The sequence below is a fragment of the Dreissena polymorpha genome, chromosome 4 (genome assembly GCF_020536995.1).
Source record: "Dreissena polymorpha isolate Duluth1 chromosome 4, UMN_Dpol_1.0, whole genome shotgun sequence".
Classification (NCBI taxonomy): domain Eukaryota; kingdom Metazoa; phylum Mollusca; class Bivalvia; order Myida; family Dreissenidae; genus Dreissena; species Dreissena polymorpha.
In genome coordinates, this window is record NC_068358.1 from 117,055,686 (window position 1) to 117,077,327 (window position 21,642).

General features: G+C 34.3%; 1 protein-coding gene across 5 annotated transcripts in view; it reads right to left on the minus strand.

Annotated features, from left to right (window-relative positions):
* Positions 1–21,642, minus strand: part of LOC127880245 (uncharacterized) — a 189,004-nt gene that overhangs the window by 152,668 nt on the left and 14,694 nt on the right. For all 5 annotated transcript variants that reach the window (XM_052427555.1, XM_052427558.1, XM_052427556.1 and 2 more), the window contains exons 3-4: positions 21,045–21,192; positions 12,104–12,406 (exon numbers count right to left, since the gene is read on the minus strand). In XM_052427555.1, the coding sequence (XP_052283515.1) occupies positions 12,104–12,406; positions 21,045–21,192 (451 nt within the window). The remainder of the gene's footprint in view (positions 1–12,103; positions 12,407–21,044; positions 21,193–21,642) is intronic.

Consider the following 21,642-nt stretch of genomic DNA (forward strand, 5'->3'; position numbering starts at 1 on the left):
TGTCGTCTGCTGAATTTCTAAAATTAGCATTTTCTTCATTTTTTTCCAAAAAATACTATAAGAATAGCAAACAGTTTGGATCCTGATGAGACGCCACTTTCTTTTTAATGATCTTATAAATATATGTTACATTTTGTATTTATAAGTTTTCCAGCGTAAACGCATATGAGTAAAAAGTTATAGGAACTAGTAGTACACCGAACTACACAATGTTCTTTTCGATGTGTCATTATTTTATTTTGGTTTTGGCCAATTATGTTGTGTTTGCATTGTATCTCTCACAACAATGTTGTGTGTCTTTACTCATTCCTCTTTAATGTTCCAAACTCAAATTCACTTAATATAAAGAGTTTTTTCTCTTTAATGTCGGCGTAAAGACGTTCATGTTTGTTAAGTGAGACCACATCACCCCTTATGCAACAATTATATATATATATATATATATATATATATATATATATATATATATATATATATATATATATATATATATATATAATATAATATAATATAATAATTATATATCTTGTCCTTTGCATAATAGTGTCTGTAGTCTTATTATGATCTTTTGATTGTAATTATATATTATAATTAAATAATGTGAGTTTAAATAAAGACAAAAATGCAGCTTGAATTGTTATTTCACAGTTTGTAGTTTTATCATTTCCTTAGTACATCAAGGAATACATGGATAATACATTAAGAAAGCATTTTTAATAAAAGCATTTTACAATATTCTTCTTTTGACACATGCAAATTATCCATTATTTTGATGCAAATGTTACCAGGAAAAGAAAATAAGTATTTTGACGCTTTAAAATTTCATTTAACCCTGGAAATCTTAAGAAATATCATTGGACGCCTGTTTTTTTTTTAATAATACAGCCAATAAAGTAATAATGTCACCATCTATGTATACAATGGTTTGGCATAAATTAGACCTACATTCAATGATCAACATTTAAAGAGTTGTTGTATGTCAGCCCCCTCCCCCCCAAAGTATTTTTCCCTCAAATATGTCTCTGTTGTTCCACTCCCATTAGGCATTGCCTTTTGCCAAGACCCTAATAAAATAATCCTTAAATAATTATTATTGCATAAACTCTATCTATAATGCCCTCTGCGGGGTGCAGAAACTTGGCAAAAGGAGGGCTTGAACGGGAGAAATCGTGTATTAACAAGGCGATTCACGTGCCGTTCAAGCCCTGTTATGTGTTTTTCATATCCATAATCTGGTCCACACGCAGTTACTTCCCTTCTCCAACCTTCGACGACTTTCCAAGCATAAAATGGGGAACTGAATAAGTACCAGTTTCCTCATGCATGCAGGGATAATGACTATTTCAATCCACTTTTCAAATTATACCATCTGCACTCTCTTGACAAGAGCTTTATTTTATTGGAAACGTCAATGAAGTTAAGGTTATTTACTCAACACGTTCAAAAGACTATGCTGTAAATGTAAGTGTTTATGTACCTTCAACGTTCCTGCTGTAAATTCCAAAATAATTCCTCATTTCTTACTTTGCGTGGCTGCATTTCAACTTTGCATTAATCCACTGTTTAAACAAATTTTAAATCGAAACTGCCTATCTGAAGGTAAAGCCTCGTCATTTCGGATGATGACCGAGTGAGGCATATGTAAAACACAACACTGAACTGTATTGAAATAATCGAATTATTTTGACGATGTCCAATGAACAAAACATATTTTTTTCAATGTTATTTTAATTTATTTTGGTATGTGTGATTTGTTTATGCAATAATAGCGAAAATACACATTTTCTCGGACATGATCATCTGCATGCGCTCTCAAAATCCGTTCCTGCCTGGCAGGAACGGATTTTTCGAGCGCCCGCAGATGATCATGCCCTCAAAAACGTGTATTATCCCTATATTGATACATTTGTTGCAAATTTTACTTCTTTTATAAATACAATTATAATTAAAATCATAACGCCCAAAGTTGATGATTGATGTACATAATACAGGTATTAACAACTAAGAAGGAATGTTTGACATGACTGTATGCATTGCAAATAAGCATATGTTTAGTCAAGCATCATACTGTATAACTTGTTAAGCATCAAGGAAGTGTTTTCTTTCATTTGATCACTTTCAACACTTAAGTTGTTTTTGATGATCTATTATGACATGTCTGTATTTGAAGTTTATGACTTCCATTAGATTTATAAGACATGGAAGAGACCAGGAGCTGTTCAAGCACATCAGTGTGATAACATCAACTATTTTAGTGCCTGTTGAAAAAGAGTCAAACCTGTACTGCTTTCAGCCTCTGTAAATTTTTGATTGACAATTTCAAGTTAAGAGTTTTTTGGAGGGGGTTTAGAGGGATTTTTTGCAGTTTTCAACAGTATTTTAATAGTATGTGTCTTGTTCTGTGAACATTGGGCAAAATGCATGTGCGTAAAGTGTCGTCCCAGATTAGCCTGTGCAGTCCGCACAGGCTTATCAGGGACGACACTATCGCTTTTATGGTAATTTCAGTTTCAAGGAAGTACCTCCTTACCAAAAATCAAGTTTAGATGTAGTGTCTTTCCTGATTAGCCTGTGCGGACTGCACAGGCTAATCTGGGACGACATTTTACGCACATGCATTAAGCCCAGTTTTCCCAGAACAAGGCTCATACCACCTCGGTTATTTAGCCAACTCACACTTCTCCTGGGCTGGCTAGTTTACCAGTACTGATACACAAGTGCACATACTTATGCCAGTAACTGATAACTGACCTTCTTAAATCAGAGGTGGAAGAATATGGTCATAAGAAAAGGGTGCCCAATTACCACACAAGATATGTGGCCAAGCCGGTTTTCGAACCCTCCATCCTCAGATTTGTAGTCCTAGGGTGGTATTCCAGAAACATCTTCAGTCATTTCTTAAATATTTTCACTTAAGTTCAAAATTACAATGTTTTATATTTGTATGTCATATAAGCAAACACAGTCATGTGTTGTTGATTTTGCTCAAATAACTTTGTAATATAATGATGTTATTTTAATATAAATCCTGATGCCAAACTATTACAGTATCAACTGAAACACTTGAGAAAATTTCCTGATTTAAGGATAACAAGGGCTGTTTGTAAAACATGCATGCCCCCCATATAACTGTCAGTTGTAGTGGCAGCCATTGTGTGAATACGTTTTTTGGCACTGTGACCTTGACCTTTGACCTAGTGACCTGAAAATCAATAGGGGTCATCTGCGAGTCATGATCAATGTACCTATGAAGTTTCATGATCCTAGGCGTAAGCTTTCTTGAGTTATCATCCGGAAAACATTTTACTGTGTCAAGTCACCATGACCTTGACCTTTGACCTAGTGACCTGAAAGTCAATAGGGGTCATCTGCGAGTCATGATCAATGTACCTATGAAGTTTCATGATCCTAGGCGTAAGTTTTTGAGTTATCATCCGGAAACCATTTTACTATTTCGGGTCACTGTGACCTTGACCTTTGACCTAGTGACCTGAAAATCATTAGGGGTCATCTGCGAGTCATGATCAATGTACCTATGAAGTTTCATGATCCTAGGCATAAGGGTTCTTGAGTTATCATCCGGAAACCCAGGGTTCGCCAAAACCGTCGGTCCGCCGGTCCTAACCGGCAAATTATTCTCAGGACCGCCAAGTGATTTAAGATAATCTGTCCGACTGAGCTACACAATCGGATGAAAAATGGTTTCAAAAAGATCACTCAAAGTGTATTATGTGCTATTGGATTAATAGAAGGTAAATGCTTTTGTTCAACTTCTGTCAAAATATTTTTTTCTTACCTTCATTTTGATGTTTTGATGTTTAAAGTTGGATTAGAATTGACTATCACATGCGAGTTCAAAATCAACGGTCTTTGTTAAAAATAGCAACCGAGTGCGTCCGCCATTTTGTTTGTTCCATTTAATTTCTCCACAACAAAAAACGCATGAAAACTTGTTTCAACAGGCATTTGTGAGCATTTCTGTTTAATAGTTTCATTATTATATTGTTCTGGGAAGGATAAATTTTAATTTACATACCAACAATTTCTGAAATCAAAATTGGATTTTTCACCCGATGTACTATATTTCGGATATTTTAAAATTCGGACATAGGAATATTTATGTGTTGATTTGTTGTTGATAGTTTGTAGCAATATATTTTGTGTTATTTCAGACAACAAGAATGGATGGTGTTAATTTTCATGGGCCTTTCTATCAAGAAATAGATGTGAAAGACATTCATTTAATTGAACCTGGAAATCAACCACCTCAACTCGACATAATACAAAACGAACTTTCACATGTAAAAGCTGATGTGGCTGCCTTGCGAGGAGAAAATGCATCCATGAACTCCCGTCTGAACGAAATAGAAACAAGTTGTCAGTCATTTAGTGATATTGCGGACGATTTCCATTCAAACAAACTTAGCACATCAAAAACACTTTCTGAACTCAAATTTAAAACAAATAAAATCGAACAGCAAATGTCAACATTCGAAAATGTAAACATACAGATCCAGGAGAATATAACTGACTTACGGTGGCGTAGCATGCGGGACAACCTTATCTTCGTTGGGGTGCCAGAAAGCACAGGAAATACGGAGCCACACGACTCTTGTGAAACTATTTTGCGACGATTCCTCTCAGAACGTATAGAAAACGATAAATGCATTAACAAGGATGCTGACATACATATCAATAACATTCAATTTGCACGTGTCCATCGGATGGCTGGTGGCCCAAATTCTAGAAATCTACCCCGCCCGATAGTAGCAAAATTTGAAAACTTTAATGATCGGGAAAAGATTCGAAGAGCGGGTATTCTACTTAACCAAACGAAGTCAGGCTGCTATATCAATGAACAGTTTCCACCAGAAATAGAGGAACGCCGAAGACGACTATTACCGATAATGAGACAATATAAAAGTGATCCCTTTAATAAACTTAAGTGTAACCTAGTGCGTGATAACCTGTACATAGGAAACAAGGTGTACAATTTAGACACTGGGTCGCTTGAAGCTCCGAAGCCAAAATCGCGGGCAACAAACGAAAAGCCATACCTTCAACAAACCACCCAGCCAATGCCTTATGCTCAATGGAAACAACAACCGAAAGTGCCGATTGATTTCAGAGGACAAAATAGGTTTGAAATATTCAACAGTGGCAACGTAGATACCCCTCAAAGGCGCAGGCCGCTGATTGAACGTTCGCCCCGATCCCCTCTGGACGAAACGGAACTGAAAAGGCCTCGGGAGCAAGATAGCGAGTCAACGTCTACCACCGCCCCTGTACAACTGCCCGAGATCCCCGAGCAACTCGAGCCAAGTAACACACAATGTTCTCAGCTCAACTCAACTGTGCAATAGGATACACAGGGAGAGAACCGATGTACTTTACATAACAATGAACACGGTGTGAAAGGATTAAAATTTCTCTCGTTGAACGTTTGCGGACTGAGATCGAAACAGCTTTGTCCAGAGTTTTGTTCATTTCTATGCAATAACGATATTATTGGTTTACAGGAAACAAAAACTGTCGATTATGATGATTTAGAATTAGATGGATTTAAAATGCATTTTAAAAACAGAAAAGAATTCGCAGTACGTAAATCAGGCGGGATATGTCTCGCTGTTAAAAACACAATCTGTAAACATGTCACAATTATTCAGTCGAGCAGTAAATTTGTATTGTGGTTTAAAATCTCTAAACATTTTACTAAAAACGAGGATATACTGTGCGGTGTTGTATATGTACCGCCTGAAAACTCTGTGTATGCAAACGATGATCCGTTTTCCGATATCCAGATAGAAATTGATAATTTTAGAGATAAATACAGTAATATATGCATGTTTGGTGATTGGAATAGTCGTACAAAACAGCTAGCAGATTATGTTAAACCTGATCATGATATTTTTTGCGAATTATACTTAGATGACATGTACAATGATTTAATATGCGATGAGAAACTATTTTTAGAAGCAAGTATGACTATTACTCGAAATAACCAAGATAAAGCGGCAAATGGTTTTGGCTACAAGTTAATACATTTCTTACAACGAAACCGACTGTTCATATTAAATGGTAGAACAAAAGGTGACTTTATGGGTAAATTCACTTGTAAAAATTCAAGCAGCATAGACTATTTTGTTAGCTCTCCTACGCTATTTAAGCATATAATCAATATAGAAGTTTTAGATTTTTGCCCATTACTTTCAGATGTGCACAACCCCGTTTCTATGGTGTTCGAATTTCCAAATTATCATAACAGGGATATTGTCACTGTTAACAATACATGTATATGTTTAAATGTCTTTGAAAATGTTGATGTTTGTGAGAATTGTATTGTTGCTGATGCAAATGTCGGTGATGTTAATAATGCTATTAGTAATAATGATAATTATAAAGATAATAACAATAACAATAATAATAATAATTATAATAATAATAATAATATCAATGAAAACGTGAAATTGTGGGATCATGATAAATGTAGTGCATTTGTAGAAAATATAAATGCTTTAAATGTCAATGACATCATCCGGGATCTCGAAGCTTTTGAACACGCGGATACTTATTCAATTAATGACATGGACCATATAGTCTCCAAAATTGATTCTGTTTATCAAAACAGTTGTAAAAACAGCTTCGGCACTCATAAACATGTAAATAAATCAAAGTATAGCAACGAGCCCAAATGGTTCGACCGAAATTGTAAAGAAGCCCGGACAAATTTTCACCGTGCCAAATATGTATACAAGACTAAGAAATCTGAAGCGCATCGCCTTAATATTAAAAGCACAAGTAAAATATACAAGAAAACCATTAAACAATGTTATTACACATTTAAAAAGAAAAATGCTCAAAAAATTAAATCCCTGAAAAACACTAACCCCAGAGTATTCTGGAAAACTATTTCAGGAAAAAAACACAATACGGTAAAAGCAAATATTGCCTTGCTGGAAAACCATTTTAAAACTGTAAATGCCGACGACACTGTCTTTGATTTCACTAGCGATGAATCACAGCCAACTACCAATTATAATAACGATTTACTTAATACCGAGATAACATGCGAAGAAATCGAGCACTGTATAAATTTGCTAAAAAATAACAAAGCATGCGGCATTGATAATATTTTGAATGAGCACATTAAAGCATCCTTTCCAATTATGAAAGATGTATATGTAAAATTATTTAACTTAGTATTTAAATCTGGTATAGTACCTAGCAATTGGACCATTGGGCTTATTAATCCAATTTTTAAAAATAAAGGTTCTGAAAACGATCCTTCTAACTATAGACCAATCACTCTGTTGAGCTGTGTGAGTAAATTATTCACTTCAGTCTTAAACATACGTTTAGAAAAATTTATTTTGAAATATGACCTTATTGATAAGCATCAAGCAGGTTTCCGTAAACATTTTTCAACAGCTGACAATATGTTTGTCTTATATGCGCTGATTAACATTCTTAGAACTCAAAAGAAAAAACTGTTTTGTGCATTTATCGATTTAAAGGCTGCATTCGATACGATTAATAGGTCATTATTGTGGTATAAGTTAGGCAAGTACAGTATAAATGGAAAGTTCTTAAATATTGTCAAAAATATGTACAACAACGCAAAATCATGTATCATGTGTAATGGCGAAAAATCTAACTATTTTTCATGTTCAGTTGGGGTAAGGCAAGGAGAAAATTTATCCCCCATACTATTTTCCTTCTTTTTGAATGACCTACATTCATATTTCAATAATAGCAGCGATGTAGACGGACTAAATTTTCATGTTCAGTCATATGAAAACGATATGTTAAATTTTTTCAAACTATTTGTTTTGCTGTACGCTGACGATACTGTTATTGTAGCAGAGTCAGCTAACGATCTTCAAAATTGTTTAAATGTGTATTCCCAATATTGTGACGCATGGAAACTAACTGTTAACATAGACAAGTCAAAAATTGTAATTTTTAGTAAAGGTAGACCATCTAATTATGTATTCTACTATAAAGATCATCCCATTGAAGTTGTTAGAAATTATAAATACCTCGGTATTTTATTCAATAGCAGTGGCTCTTTTTTCCAGACCAAAAAGAATCTAGCCGAACAGGCAACAAAAGCTATGTACTGTCTGATTAATAAATGCAATAACCTCGCTTTACCAATAGATATGAAAATTGATCTTTTTAATAAGATGATTAAACCTATTCTTTTGTACGGTTGTGAATGTTGGGGGTTTGGAAATAATTATATATTAGAAAAAGTTCAGTTGAAGTTTCTGAAAATTATATTAGGGGTTAAAGCCAGTACGGCATCTTGCATTATATATGGAGAAACTGGAGTAAAGCCCCTCCAAATTGACATTGAAACTAGAATGATTTCCTTTTGGTCTAAATTGGTCCATCCATTGTGTTTTAAATTGTCATATCAAATCTACAACACCTTATTTAATATACATGCAATAGAAATTGCTAAATTTGACTGGATAGAGAGCATCCGAAACATTTTTGTTAAATGCGGAATGATGAATATTTGGCAGTCTCATAATTTTCCGAATTGCACCTGGCTCATTCAAAGCGTGAAACAAAAACTTTCAGATCTGTTTATTAATGAATGGTACTCAGATATACATACTTCTAGTAAATGCAGTAATTATAGGCTAATTAAAGACACATTTGGGTTCGAATCATACCTTGTTAAAACTCCAGATAAATTTTTAAAATACATTATACAAATTCGGACAAGAAATAACAGGTTACCTGTCGAAACTGGAAGTTGGTACGGAATAGAATCGAACCAAAGACTGTGTAATTTATGTAACTCCAATAATCACATTGGTGATGAATTCCATTATTTACTTGAATGTAATGCCCTTAAAGATCTAAGAAAACTTTTTATTGATAAAAAATTTTACACAAGACCTAATACTATTAAATTTAAATTGTTAATGTCCATCGATTATCATACTAACAGTAATTACAGAAAACTATGTATGTTCATTAAGGAAATATTGAAACAGTTTTAATTTAGAACATATATTTTTCTGGTGTTGTTTTTCTATACAATCAAATAGTGTATGTTGTTACCCCCATGTGATTGATGCTTAACTTCTAAACATTCTCTCCCTTTAAATGTTTTTTTTTGTTTAGTTTGCTATGTAATGGCCCCTTCAACTATGTATTTTTTAATTTATGTTTGTGTTACTTTTGCTCACACTGTCATGTTATGCATGAAATGAGCTTGAAATAAATAAACTTGGGTGAAACTTGGGCTAAGAGAAAATATTTTAACAATAGGTGTTGTTTTAGAACTTGTGAAATTGGCTAATCAACAGAAATTGAAGTCATCCAAAGTAGTGTAAATGGGTGTGTGCAATTAAGTCAAACTTGATTGGATGTCACCCTTACTTTTCAAGAACATGGATTTGTAGAGCTGTGCTGGCTAAAAAACAGTTTGACAAAAAGAAGACTAAAAAGTATGCCTTTGGTGATATGTGGTTTATTATTAATATAATTATTGTTGAATTATATCGACTTTGGACATGTTTTTATTGTATTTTAATGTAATCAAAACCAATAAACATCTAAAAGGTACTCTATTTTGTTGTGTTTTGCTGGTATAGTTTAGTCGGACAGTGGGACTGACAGAAACTGATTCGGACTGACAAAAATGTCAAGTCTGTCAGTCCGAATGACTAACAGCTTTTTCAAGTTTTGGCGAACCCTGGGAAACCATTTTACTATTTCGGGTCACTGTGACCTTGACCTTTGACCTAGTGACCTGAAAATCAATAGGGGTCATATGCGAGTCATGATCAATGTACCTATGAAGTTTCATGATCCTAGGCATAAGCGTTCTTGAGTTATCATCCGGAAACCATTTTACTATTTCCGGTCAAAGTGACCTTGACCTTTGACCCAGTGACCTCAAAATCAAGAGGGGTCATCTGCGAGTCATGATCAATGTACCTATGAAGTTTCATGATCCTAGGCCCAAGCGTTCTTGAGTTATCATCCGGAAACCATCTGGTGGACGGACGGACATACAGACATACGGACCGACATGTGCAAAACAATATACCCCCTCTTCTTCGAAAGGGGGCATAAAAATATAATTTAACTTAAGATGCTTCTGGAATACCACCACAGACCACCATCAACTGAGCCAGCTGGCCAGGTTTGAAGTTAACCCTTAACCACTTAGATACCTATTTTGACACATTTGTAGTCCCTTGGAAAGTTCCATTTAATTAAAGATCTTTCGTACTAGATTCAAGTGTAAAGGCTTCATTTCCAACCCTTAGATACTGATTAGCAGCAAACAGCATAAAACCTGAACAGACTGCGAGTTACTACCAGGTTGTTCTGGTTTTATGCTGTTTGCATATTCCTTAGCCATTTTCGCTTTGCTTCTGAGTGGAAAAGGGTTAAGAGTATTCCCAACTATTCAGTACCTGATCAAAAAGTAATCAACAAACTGGTTTGATCTTTAAGGGAAACATACATACTGAAACAGCATTGTGTGGCAAATAAAGCTTTTCAAGAATGATCAAGCAAAACAACAGTTATTCATAATAAAAAACGGACTGAAATGTGCTCATGGTCACCGAGACATATTGAACAGTGCTTTGATGTTGAAATAATAGTGTATGCTGCAAAAATAAATAAAATTGGACTCCTTTAATTTGCATGAAGCACTCAATGAATATATCCCCATCCATCCAGGCCTTAGAATTGACATATTAGTCTCCTTGATAATGAAGAGTGCATACTGATATCATACAGTTTCAATTGACACTCAGACTGCATAGATATCTCTTACACAAGGTATTTTAAGAAATTCTTATACTGCACATTTTTTAAATGTCATCCCACCTTAAAATATTAAGCAGTATGTGAACACATGTTAAGTCATTCATATCAATTAATACTGAAGCTAAGAAATTTGAAAAAGATGCCAAATATTAAAATTTTCAAAAACAATTTTTTTTTTAAATACTTTACTAAAAAGTGTGAAGAAAAGTGTGCTCCTTTTCCAATTAAATGTATTTTCAAACAAGTTTCATTAAGATCTGACAATAAATGTGGCCTCTATAGTGTTAACAAGGTTTTACTATAGTCAAATATAGCCATATAAGGAAAAATGCCCCACCCGCTGGCAGCCATGTTTTTCAAGCAACCAGAACCATTTTCGAACGCATCCAAGATATAATTGGGACAAAACTTCCAGCCAAGTTTCATGAAGATCGAACAATAAATGTGGTCTCAAAAGTATAAAACAAGGTTTTACTATAGCCATATAAGGAGAAATGCCCTGCCCCCTGGCGGCAGTGATTTTCAACCTACCGGAACCTTTTTTGAACACGTCCAAGATATGACTGGCACAAATCTTCTGACCAAATTTCATGAAGATACAACAATAAATGTGACCCAGGGTTATCATTATTAACTGATTGACGATCGAATTCATCGGTTAAAATCGCCAGAAAATCGATTGTTTTTCCCGAATCTTTAAAATTGCGATCGGAAGTTTTGATCACGCAAACCGATAATAATTGACGAGGAATAATAACCGTAGTATAGTAGAGCGACTCCTGGTCATTCAGTCAGTCCATTAACTCCGCCTAAGAGCTACTGTTTTCAATGAATTTCTCAATGAGTGGCCAATATTGATTTTTCCAGCTGTCAATCAAATTCTTCTTGGTAAGCACGTCAACCCATCAGCGCTCCGATAGAATTGGAACATGCAAAGATCTATCAATTTAATATGTTTTTACATTGTACAGTATACTAAAAATGTGAAAACCTTAAAAAAAATTATTCTTTTTAGACCTCATTTGAACTTTTTATGCTCTGAGAATAGCAGCATTTTGCCTTGGCAGCCCCCTTTACCCCCGGCCGAATCGGTTACTATTCCAAAATAATCCTTTGTTTACAATCATAATGACAATCCTGGTGACCTCTAGAGTGTTAAAAAGGCAAATGTTGAAGCCGCACGGCACACAACACACAACGGACAACAGGCGATCACAAAAGCTCACCATGAGCACATTATGCACAGGTGAGCTAAAAAAAATGCATTATAACCAGATAAGGGAAAAGGAGCTGCTACCTGAATTGAGTTCGTCTCCTAACGTTGACCACCAGTCTGGTATAGTCAAGTAGGTCAATGCACGCCTTAACCTCCAGTCCAAGGAGGATAACTCTTCATCGGCAAGATTGAAATCATCTGATTTTATCAGCTCATGATTTTCTAATGCATGCAAATGGAACACACTGTCTATAAGAAACTGGGCTAGATGCAGCACTCCGTCCCTTTCAAACACTATACTGCTTGTTGCAAGCGTTGTGGATGGTTTGTCTTTGCCTTGGAAGTCAACAACGGTCACAAGCACATCCTCTGGGATGTTATGACCTGGAAAAACAATAGGGACAATACAAGCATTAAAGACACAAACTCTTGCATGTGTAATGGTTTCTAGTTGTCATCTGTTTTATATAATATACATGTATCATTAACCCTTTGCATGCTGGAAAATTTGTCATCTGCTAAAATGTTGTCTGATGAATTTATAAAATTAGCATTTTCTTCGATTTTTTTCAAAGAATACTATTAGAATTGCAAACAGTTTGGATCCTGATGAGATGCCACGTTCTGTGGCGTCTCATCTGGATCCAAACTGTTTGCAAAGGCCTTCAAAATTCTGTTCCAGCACTGAAAGAGTTAACATTCATACAGATCTACAACCTCCACGACAGCTAGCATTTGTTCCAATTTTGAATGTTTATCAGAGACAGTCAATATAAATGTTCCATCCTATTAAACTGAGCACTGAGAGAATAATAGTGAGCAACATTCATTTTAAAAATGTGCCTCAATTTAGAGACATGAATTCAAACAAACTTTAAAGACTATGAAAATTAAATGCCTCTGTTTTAAACTAACAAGTTCAAACATCCAACGAATACAAAGGGAAGTTTTTTGTAATTAGTTGAAAACTATTGAAAATTCTACAATTGATCCAGTGACAGTATGAACAGAAAAGCACCCTAATTAGGAACACTTGTTGAACAGTAATACTATCACAAGTCTATTGATAAATGTATCTACCAATAAAATCACTAACCCAAATACCAGTATGACAGATTGTGTAGTTTCCTTTTAGTCCATATATTACGTATGCTTGATAGCATACATTGTAAAGGGCAAGCACTACATGGCTTCAATGAAATACTAGGAGGGCTGATAAAGATAGAACAAAATAAACCAGACTGGTAATGATGTATAAACATTCATAGAACTGATAGTATATTGTAATTATTATATTTACACCATGTAATGCATAAAATCGCATTATACAAGAGTTGTCAGAGAATAGTAAGCTCACATTTTTTAAGTAGTTAGTAGTAAATTCAATTAAAAATGGACAGTTAGGAGCATCCAAAATATTGCAATATATAAACCTTAACAAGTATTGTCAAATTATAGATATCAGCACTCACTATTGAATGTAATATATCATTTAATGCAAAAGATACATTGAAGATTATAGAAGTCAGGAACATATAGTTAAAACTCTGATCACTTTTAAGGATCCCGTATTTGTTGTCACACTTTGACTAATTTATAATAAGAATTGCTCCACCTTAATGGTCCTATTAGCTAACCTATTCTCTGACTTGAGACTTAAGGATAAAGAATAAATAAATATGAAATTATACAACACAATGATGCATATGTCGTTTGACATACATACCAGGTATACAGGATTTGATCACATATATATCACTTTAAACCATATATAATATTTTACAAAATATGCAAAAGTTTATCAAACTGGTTAATAGTTCAAACAAAACTTTGTTAAGACAACAAGCAATGTTATGTCTAAATTGCTTTACAATGAAAATAGACATATATAAAAGTATTGAGAATTTTTTTTTACAAAAGGGAAACCTATACAGAGTAATGTAATAATTGTTGCAAAGTTTGCACTACCTTTGACATCATGTGGTCACTAATTTATCCTCATCCATTTAACATTCTCACAAAACATGGTGATTTCCTGAATTTTTTTAATTTATTTATCTTTGAAATGATATATGTTTGGTATTTGCTTCAAATACAGGTAGTTGTTGTATATTTTTTGTAATGACTATGAGCAATAGTCAATCATAAAGTAATCCCTTCACTGTTCTGCTGACTAAACCCAATATAACCAACCACAAATATATCCTTAAAATAAAAATTAAACACACTAAACTACTTTGCTTGTCATTGCACAGTCAAAATGTATCATTACAAAGTACAAAACAAATAACATTTTTAACACACAAGATTGCTGGTAATCGATTTGATTATCAAATACACAGTTGCATTAACCACAGAAAAATCCATCCTACAATGACGATGTCACAAACAATAATCATTAATACAGAATATCCAGGTATTCCTCCAGCACTTTCCTGTTACTATCTCAAGTATCTAGAAGTCTGATTCAGTTATACGTGACTTGCAAGTCTACAATTTATTGATATTATACTGGTACTGATAGCATCAATCATTCAGTGAAAGAAAGGAATTAAATATAAACTAGTAGAAACAAAAACGTAAATACAAATTTGTACTAAAAAAATGTGAAACGATGAGAATGTTATGTGTTGTCATTCAACTGTCACAAGTATGCAAATACGTTATAATGAAATAACAATGAACAATTTACTTGCATCTGAAGGTGATTGAAGAACAAAATAAATAAGGACAAAGTTGAACCATAAAATGCAAACAATGTAATATTATGAATAATTCCTAACCTGTTTCGTAACATTTTTTTTACATCTTTTGTTTTTAGTTTCAAACTTGCATAATTTATGATTTTTGAGAAAGTAACATTCATGCGTAAATCTTCGGTAAGGTACAAAATGCTAAAAAAAGTATTTACACAACTGGCTTGTAACTGGCTTGTAAATATGTCTGTACTTGTGTTTTTTCAACAGTTTGCTTTTTAAGTGTTCACACTTTTTTCAAAATAATAAACACCGTTCAGCCTTAAGGAAGATATACAGAAAGCGTATTTTATGGTTAGCTCATTGAAATCTGTATAGGAATGCCACCTAAGTGCAACACATTTTATCATTTCTTATGTCACCTACTGTATAGCTAAACAATAAAGAACAATAAATGTGACACTCATAAAGTTTAAAAGCTAGTCATTAATATTCAAAACTACACATCTTATAAGATGATGCACTACCAAGTTGGAACGTATATGAATGCTTCATAGGACCTTACATTAAATCCTCATTCTAAATTAATAATTTAAGATATACATATGCATTTAATGTAAGCGCTTTTCTTTCGTTTTCATCAAACTAGTTTCTGTTTTGATCCTCTTGATGGAATACATATAAAGGTGTAAATGTAAATACAATAAGCATTATGATAATCATCTATTTCAAATTTCATTGACACTTTGTATAAGTATTGGTCAAACCAAACATAAACAAGAAATGTGTTTGTCAGAAACACTATGTCCCCTACTGCGCCGCTTTGATTTATTTTATTTTTTTATCATTTGGCAGGTTCAGATAATTATCTCCCTTTAAAGCTTATTAATTCCCTTGGATTTGTTTTTTTACTTTTGACCTTGAAGGATGACCTTGACCGTTCACCTTTCAAAATGTGCAGCTCATTGGGATACACATGCATGAAAAATATGAAGTTGCTATCTTCAATATTGCAAAAGTTATTGCAAAATGTTAAAGTTGGGGCAAACAAACAAACAAACCAACGGACAGGGCAAAAACAATATGTCCCCCTCAAAATTGGTGCGATTGTGAGGTGATAAAACATGTATCTTTTTATTTAAAGGGAAATCTATTAAAGTATTATACACTTGTAACATCTGTTTTGTCAAAAAGCCAAACAAAGCCTTTATTAAACTTCTTGCAGTGATATGCGTGAGCGGGTTCAAAACTTACACAGCCTTAAAACTGCTATTTGTCATTCATTTTGCACATTAATGTGCAGCAAAATTAAACCAGTTGTAACACGACGATTGCACAGTGTGATCAATGTTTACAACAATAAATATTGAATAACAGAATAACAAATAGGCGCGGGATGTGGGTCTAATATAATCCAGAATGCACACTTTTACCCGTCCTTGTATGCAGAAAATTAGCACAGCTATACAGCATGTTTACTGAGAATATTCTACTTTAACTTCAGACTATTAATTCCATCATGAGTTAATTACTGTAAATGAGTCAATGCATATCAATAGTATAAATTTGTTGTAAGGAAATGGACACAGTAACAAAACTTGTTTGCCACACATAATAAAACACAGCGTGTATGTACCTAGTCCTTTGTAACTGTTGCTAACATACATGCACAGCTTATGTCACATTTGTGACATTGACTTTAACCCATATACCAAACTTGCTGCATACAACAAGTTGTCTTGAAATGGGTAAAAAATTTACTGATGCACTACAAAATCATACAACTGACGTTTAAATGAACATCTATCTCTAATACCTAAGAGAAGGACTATGGAGAAACTTCAATAGTTCACTGTTACCTTGACTTGAGTGACATGGTTGTTGCACACCACAAGTCGTCTTGATATGATGATCTTTGTGGCAATTTATTTAAATATCTAATCATGTACATCAAAGTTATCACTAAATGTCCCACACAAACGAAGAAACAAACACACATGCCTGGACCGGGGTAAAACCATGCAGCATTCTGTCATTTTCATGGTGGGGGACATGAAAATAGTTTTTTTTAAAAATCAGTTTTTGTGCTATTATCAACAATCTTTAAACTTTGATCATTTTTAACCATGAATCTAATCAGTGGGTTTGTTTATGATCAAGCAAGCATTAACTGTTGATGATACTCATCAATTTATTGGTTACAATGCAGTTTCACGATTAAAAAAATATTTTACAAATTTGATTTGTTTCGGACCTATCCCCAAACCTGTGTGAAGAATCACATCACAGAGAAAAGAACTAATCTTGCCTTTCAAAGTATTTCTTTAAAGCAATCTACTACCAGTTTACCCAGCACTCAATGTCCGACTTGGAGAAAATAAAGTTGAATGACTTCAGATCAAAAGGGGCTTGAATATGTAGCGCTGTCAACAATTAACTCACCATTTTGGTCTACAGGTCATGTACACCAGGGGGGTTAGAAAGTACTGACTTAATAAAAACATCCTCATAAATCTTGTTACATTTTCATGAAAGGAGTGAAATATTTACATTTGTTTACACATTCTCTTTCAAACAAAGACGAATGTTAATGATTCTTTCTGAGGTGTTGTAAGCGTCTGGTTTAATCAGTACCAAACTGTACATACTACTTTAATGCTTAACAGAGAATCTGTACATAATACGTAAATGCTTAACAGAGAATCCACAATGAATGGTGCACAAATATATGCAAATTTAAGACATACAAGTTCATTCAAACAAAAATTGTTTATTGTAGATATATACAATTTCAACACAGTGTATTGTGTCAAAAACCATAAAACATGCATGAAAATGTATAATAAATACAAAACATGAGCCTTAACCCATTTATGCCAAGCGTCTAGAAAAAAGGCCTTGGCAAATAGCGTAGACCCAGATAAGACGCCGCATGATGCGGCGTCTCATCAGGGTCTGCGCTGTTTGCTTAACAAAATTTCAGTAAGAAATATTCTAAATATAGAAATAAGTATTCTAGACATCCCTAATTTTAAAAATAAATTGATCCAATTTCGAAGGATGGGAGAGTCCACTTAGCATAAATGGGTTAAACACCTACCTATGAAAGCAAGTGAAGCATATCTCTATTCTTGAACATAAAAATGTTTGAAATAAAATATATTACACATACATTACAACTACTGTGTTTGCATCAACAGATATAGGATTCTGACTGAAACTTCAAACAACTAACTGGAATGTAATACAAAACATGTTTAGTTTTTCCACCCAAAGCTGACTATAGTATGTTACAGTAGCAGAGGGAGGTATGATCTGTCAAGCAAAAACAAGTTATTGTCTTGATGAACATACCATATAAATCTACAATTCTGCAGTGCAAACAAAATTTAAATGTAAAATATTTGTTACAACAATGAGAACACCATCTATAGACAACTATCTCAACAGCAGCTTGAAGTAATATCCCAACCACTATCATAACTTTAATTGCCAGTTACAGCCATCGAATTCTTGGTATATGGCATTGACACAGTGTTAACAGCCATAAGGCCCTCCATTTAACATTATTGACATACACTGAAAGTATGACAGAAGTATCAATATAGCTGACAATTCTTACAAGCAGAACTTGGCCAGTTTATCTGGCCAAGTCAATACTGGACAGGTGAGTCGACAAACACAAAATACTTCCCTCCCCCCCCCATCTCCCCCCCCTGTAACTGTACTGATACATGTCATGCAGGAACTTCATTCAATCATATATCCAGGTCCTTATCAGACAAATAAATAACAAATGTACATGCATGCCAATAAAATTAAAACAAAAAGAACATAAAGAAAGACTAGTCCACAGAAAACAAGTTCAAGTCAAAATAATTAAGCAGAAGAAACTATTTTTTAAATGCAATTATGTTGCTTATTTCAAACCAAAGATCTATCAATTACCAGTGGTCTCATTAATAGCCAAGGATTTCCCACGGCTACTGACAAGAAACACTGGCTACTTTCAATAAACAAATTCCAGACATAAATATTTCAAATTTTGTCATGGCTGAGTTAATTTATTTTAAAAATTCCCAAATTGAGTCTATTTACAAAATGTATGACTGTACACTTCAACACCGTTATTTCGAACACCAATAATCCGAAGTCACCGTTATTTCGAAGTATTATTCGGGTCCCGATTTTGGTTCTTCTTTGTTTTATGTAAAATTTCATTGTTAATCCGAACTTCGTTAAACCGAAGAAATCGTTATTTCGAAGTGATTCAGTCGGTCCCAACACTATAATTCGCACCTTATTATCAATCTTTAATCCGAAGTCAAAACTGCAAAATACTGAGCGCATTTTCACACCTTGTCGTGGCGCGTCAAAAGCCGATAATTACACCTTTGTCGTCTGTGCGAAAGCTGGTGTTCAGAGAGACATCGCGTATTAGTTAAAAAAATTAATTCATTTCGTTTGTATGTCTGATAATTTATGCTATTCGTTATATTTAATATGTTCTGTAATTATACAAAAATAAAAACAAGAAAAAGAATATTTTTATTCCTCCGTTTGTTACAAGTGAAAATCTATTGCTATATGACTAGTTTACGCTTTTAAGTAAGCGTGTAACCGAACCATGCGACTTCCACTTTTACAGAATCAAAGAAATCTTCTGTCAAATGTTTATTTCGAATTATCGTTAACTTCTATTTTGATACGTAACAAACAATGGAATTTTGTTTTAAATGTCAGCTGACAATTTTTGTCCTTAAAAGTTTCAGCCAATCAGTCCTGAGACAGTCAAATACATAAAGTTGTATCCAACATCTAAATCTACTGGCCGCCGGCTCATGGGCAACCTCTAATTTCCATGCCTGACAAGTAGTCGCAAAACTGGCTAAAAAACACCAATACAGTCATTTTCTTTTAAAGTTGTCAGCCTTAACAGACAAAAAGTGGCCGGACTTTCAATTCTATCATGGTAAATCGTGAAAACATGTTTAATGTAATCAAGCAGGAATACATGCGAAAGTCAAGCCCAATAATGCCAGATAACAGAGGGCCACAAGATAACAGGAAATCTTCCTCAATCTTGCATTGATGTTTCCAATCTTTCTTAATTGATAGATCTTTGTTCAAACTATGATAAAATAACAAAAAACAGGAGCATTTAGTAAAACATTGCATTTTTGCCAATCATTAGAAACAAAATTGTACTAACTTAACTAAGTTTAGCTCCAAAGAGTAAAGGATTTCCATCAAAGCAAACATATTCGTTGAATTGATATCCCCCGCCAATTTCAATTTTTTTGACAAACGGACAGATGAACAGACTGAAAGACGGACAGACAGGATGACAGACAGACAACGCCAATTTTATATCCCTTCGCCTTTGGCTGGGGATAATAATACCTGTAATGTAATGTCCTTCAGATCCATGTTTTTACCTCTCAAATCATGAATTTCAATATATCCTACGCTTTCACTTAAATTTAAGAAATTGTCAGAAGCAAATTTCTGACTTAACACTTAATATCATTTACTATAATGATCCTTTGCTTTAGTATTTTCATAGAACTTGGCTTAAACAATAATTTTCCAAATTGGTTCAAAATCAATCAATAAAAACTGTCATGGAAGGCAACCATATTTCTCCACCAATATATAAAACTAAATGTGAAATTATAAGGAAGAAATGATCTGAAAAGAGGGAAGGAATTAACAGCCAATATTAATTTGAGTTTTCATTTTTTATGTCTAAGCCAAGCTTATACAATTGTTTGTTTGCAATACCATGCAGACAGTCGTTGGTAATGGGTCAGAAGCTTTGCTTCCCTTATTTTCCAAGCAAAAGTGCATGTTAGAATATTCCAATTTGTAAAGGATTGTCTATATGAAAATATATTTCTAAATGACTCATTAAAAGCAGCAGTCTAGCTGATAAAGTTAATTTATTCACTCAAAGGATGACTTCATATACAAGAAAACATTATATATACATCTAAAAGAAAAAATAAATTATTTATAAAAAAAATGTCTTATTTTACTAAAAAATATTTTGAGTTAGGCCAATCTTGTAAGGAAATAGCAAACACAGATTTCAGTGTTATTGCTGGCCAAACTTTAAGATGTCGACATAAAGAGGTTTAATTTGGACACAAAGCATCCAGGTTGATGAGGGACGCTCTGTGAAAACGGATTATATGCATGCGCCAAAAGTGTCGTTCCAGATTAGATTGTGCAGTCCGCATATGCTAATTGGGGACAAACTTTAGGCTTTTATGGTATTTTTCCTCCAGCGTGGCTCATAAATAGGAGGATAGTAGGCGACTCACTTGGAACTATGGAATGCAGCCTGGTGGGTGAGATGAGCCTGGCGGTGGTGACGTGGCGCTGCTGGGACCCCTCATACACCACGTAGTAGGCGCCCATGGAGGACAGGGGCACGTCCAGGCTGAACTCCACCAGCAGAGTCGCACCACTCTGGGGACGAATAGAAAATAGTAGATGTAAAAGGGTGAGATATGGGACTCATCTGGGCAGGGAGAGAAAAACAGTGGATGATAAAGGGTGGGATATGGGCCAACTCTACCAGCAGGGTCGCACCAAACTGTGCAGGGAGAGGTAACAGGGAGCTGATAAAGCGTAGGATATGGGACTCATATGAGAAAATACTGGCTGATATTGGCAGGATATGAGACTAACAATGGGGAGGGAGAGAAAACAGGGCACGATATGGGACTCACACTTGGCAGAGAAAGAAAACACACGCTGATAAAGAGCAGGATATGGGTATTACCATGGGGAGGGAGAGAAAACAGGGGCTGATAAAGGGCACGATATGGGACTCACACTTGGAAGAGAAAGAAAGCACACGCTGATAAAGGGTGGGACACATATAAAACACTGTATATAATAAGGAATGAGATACAT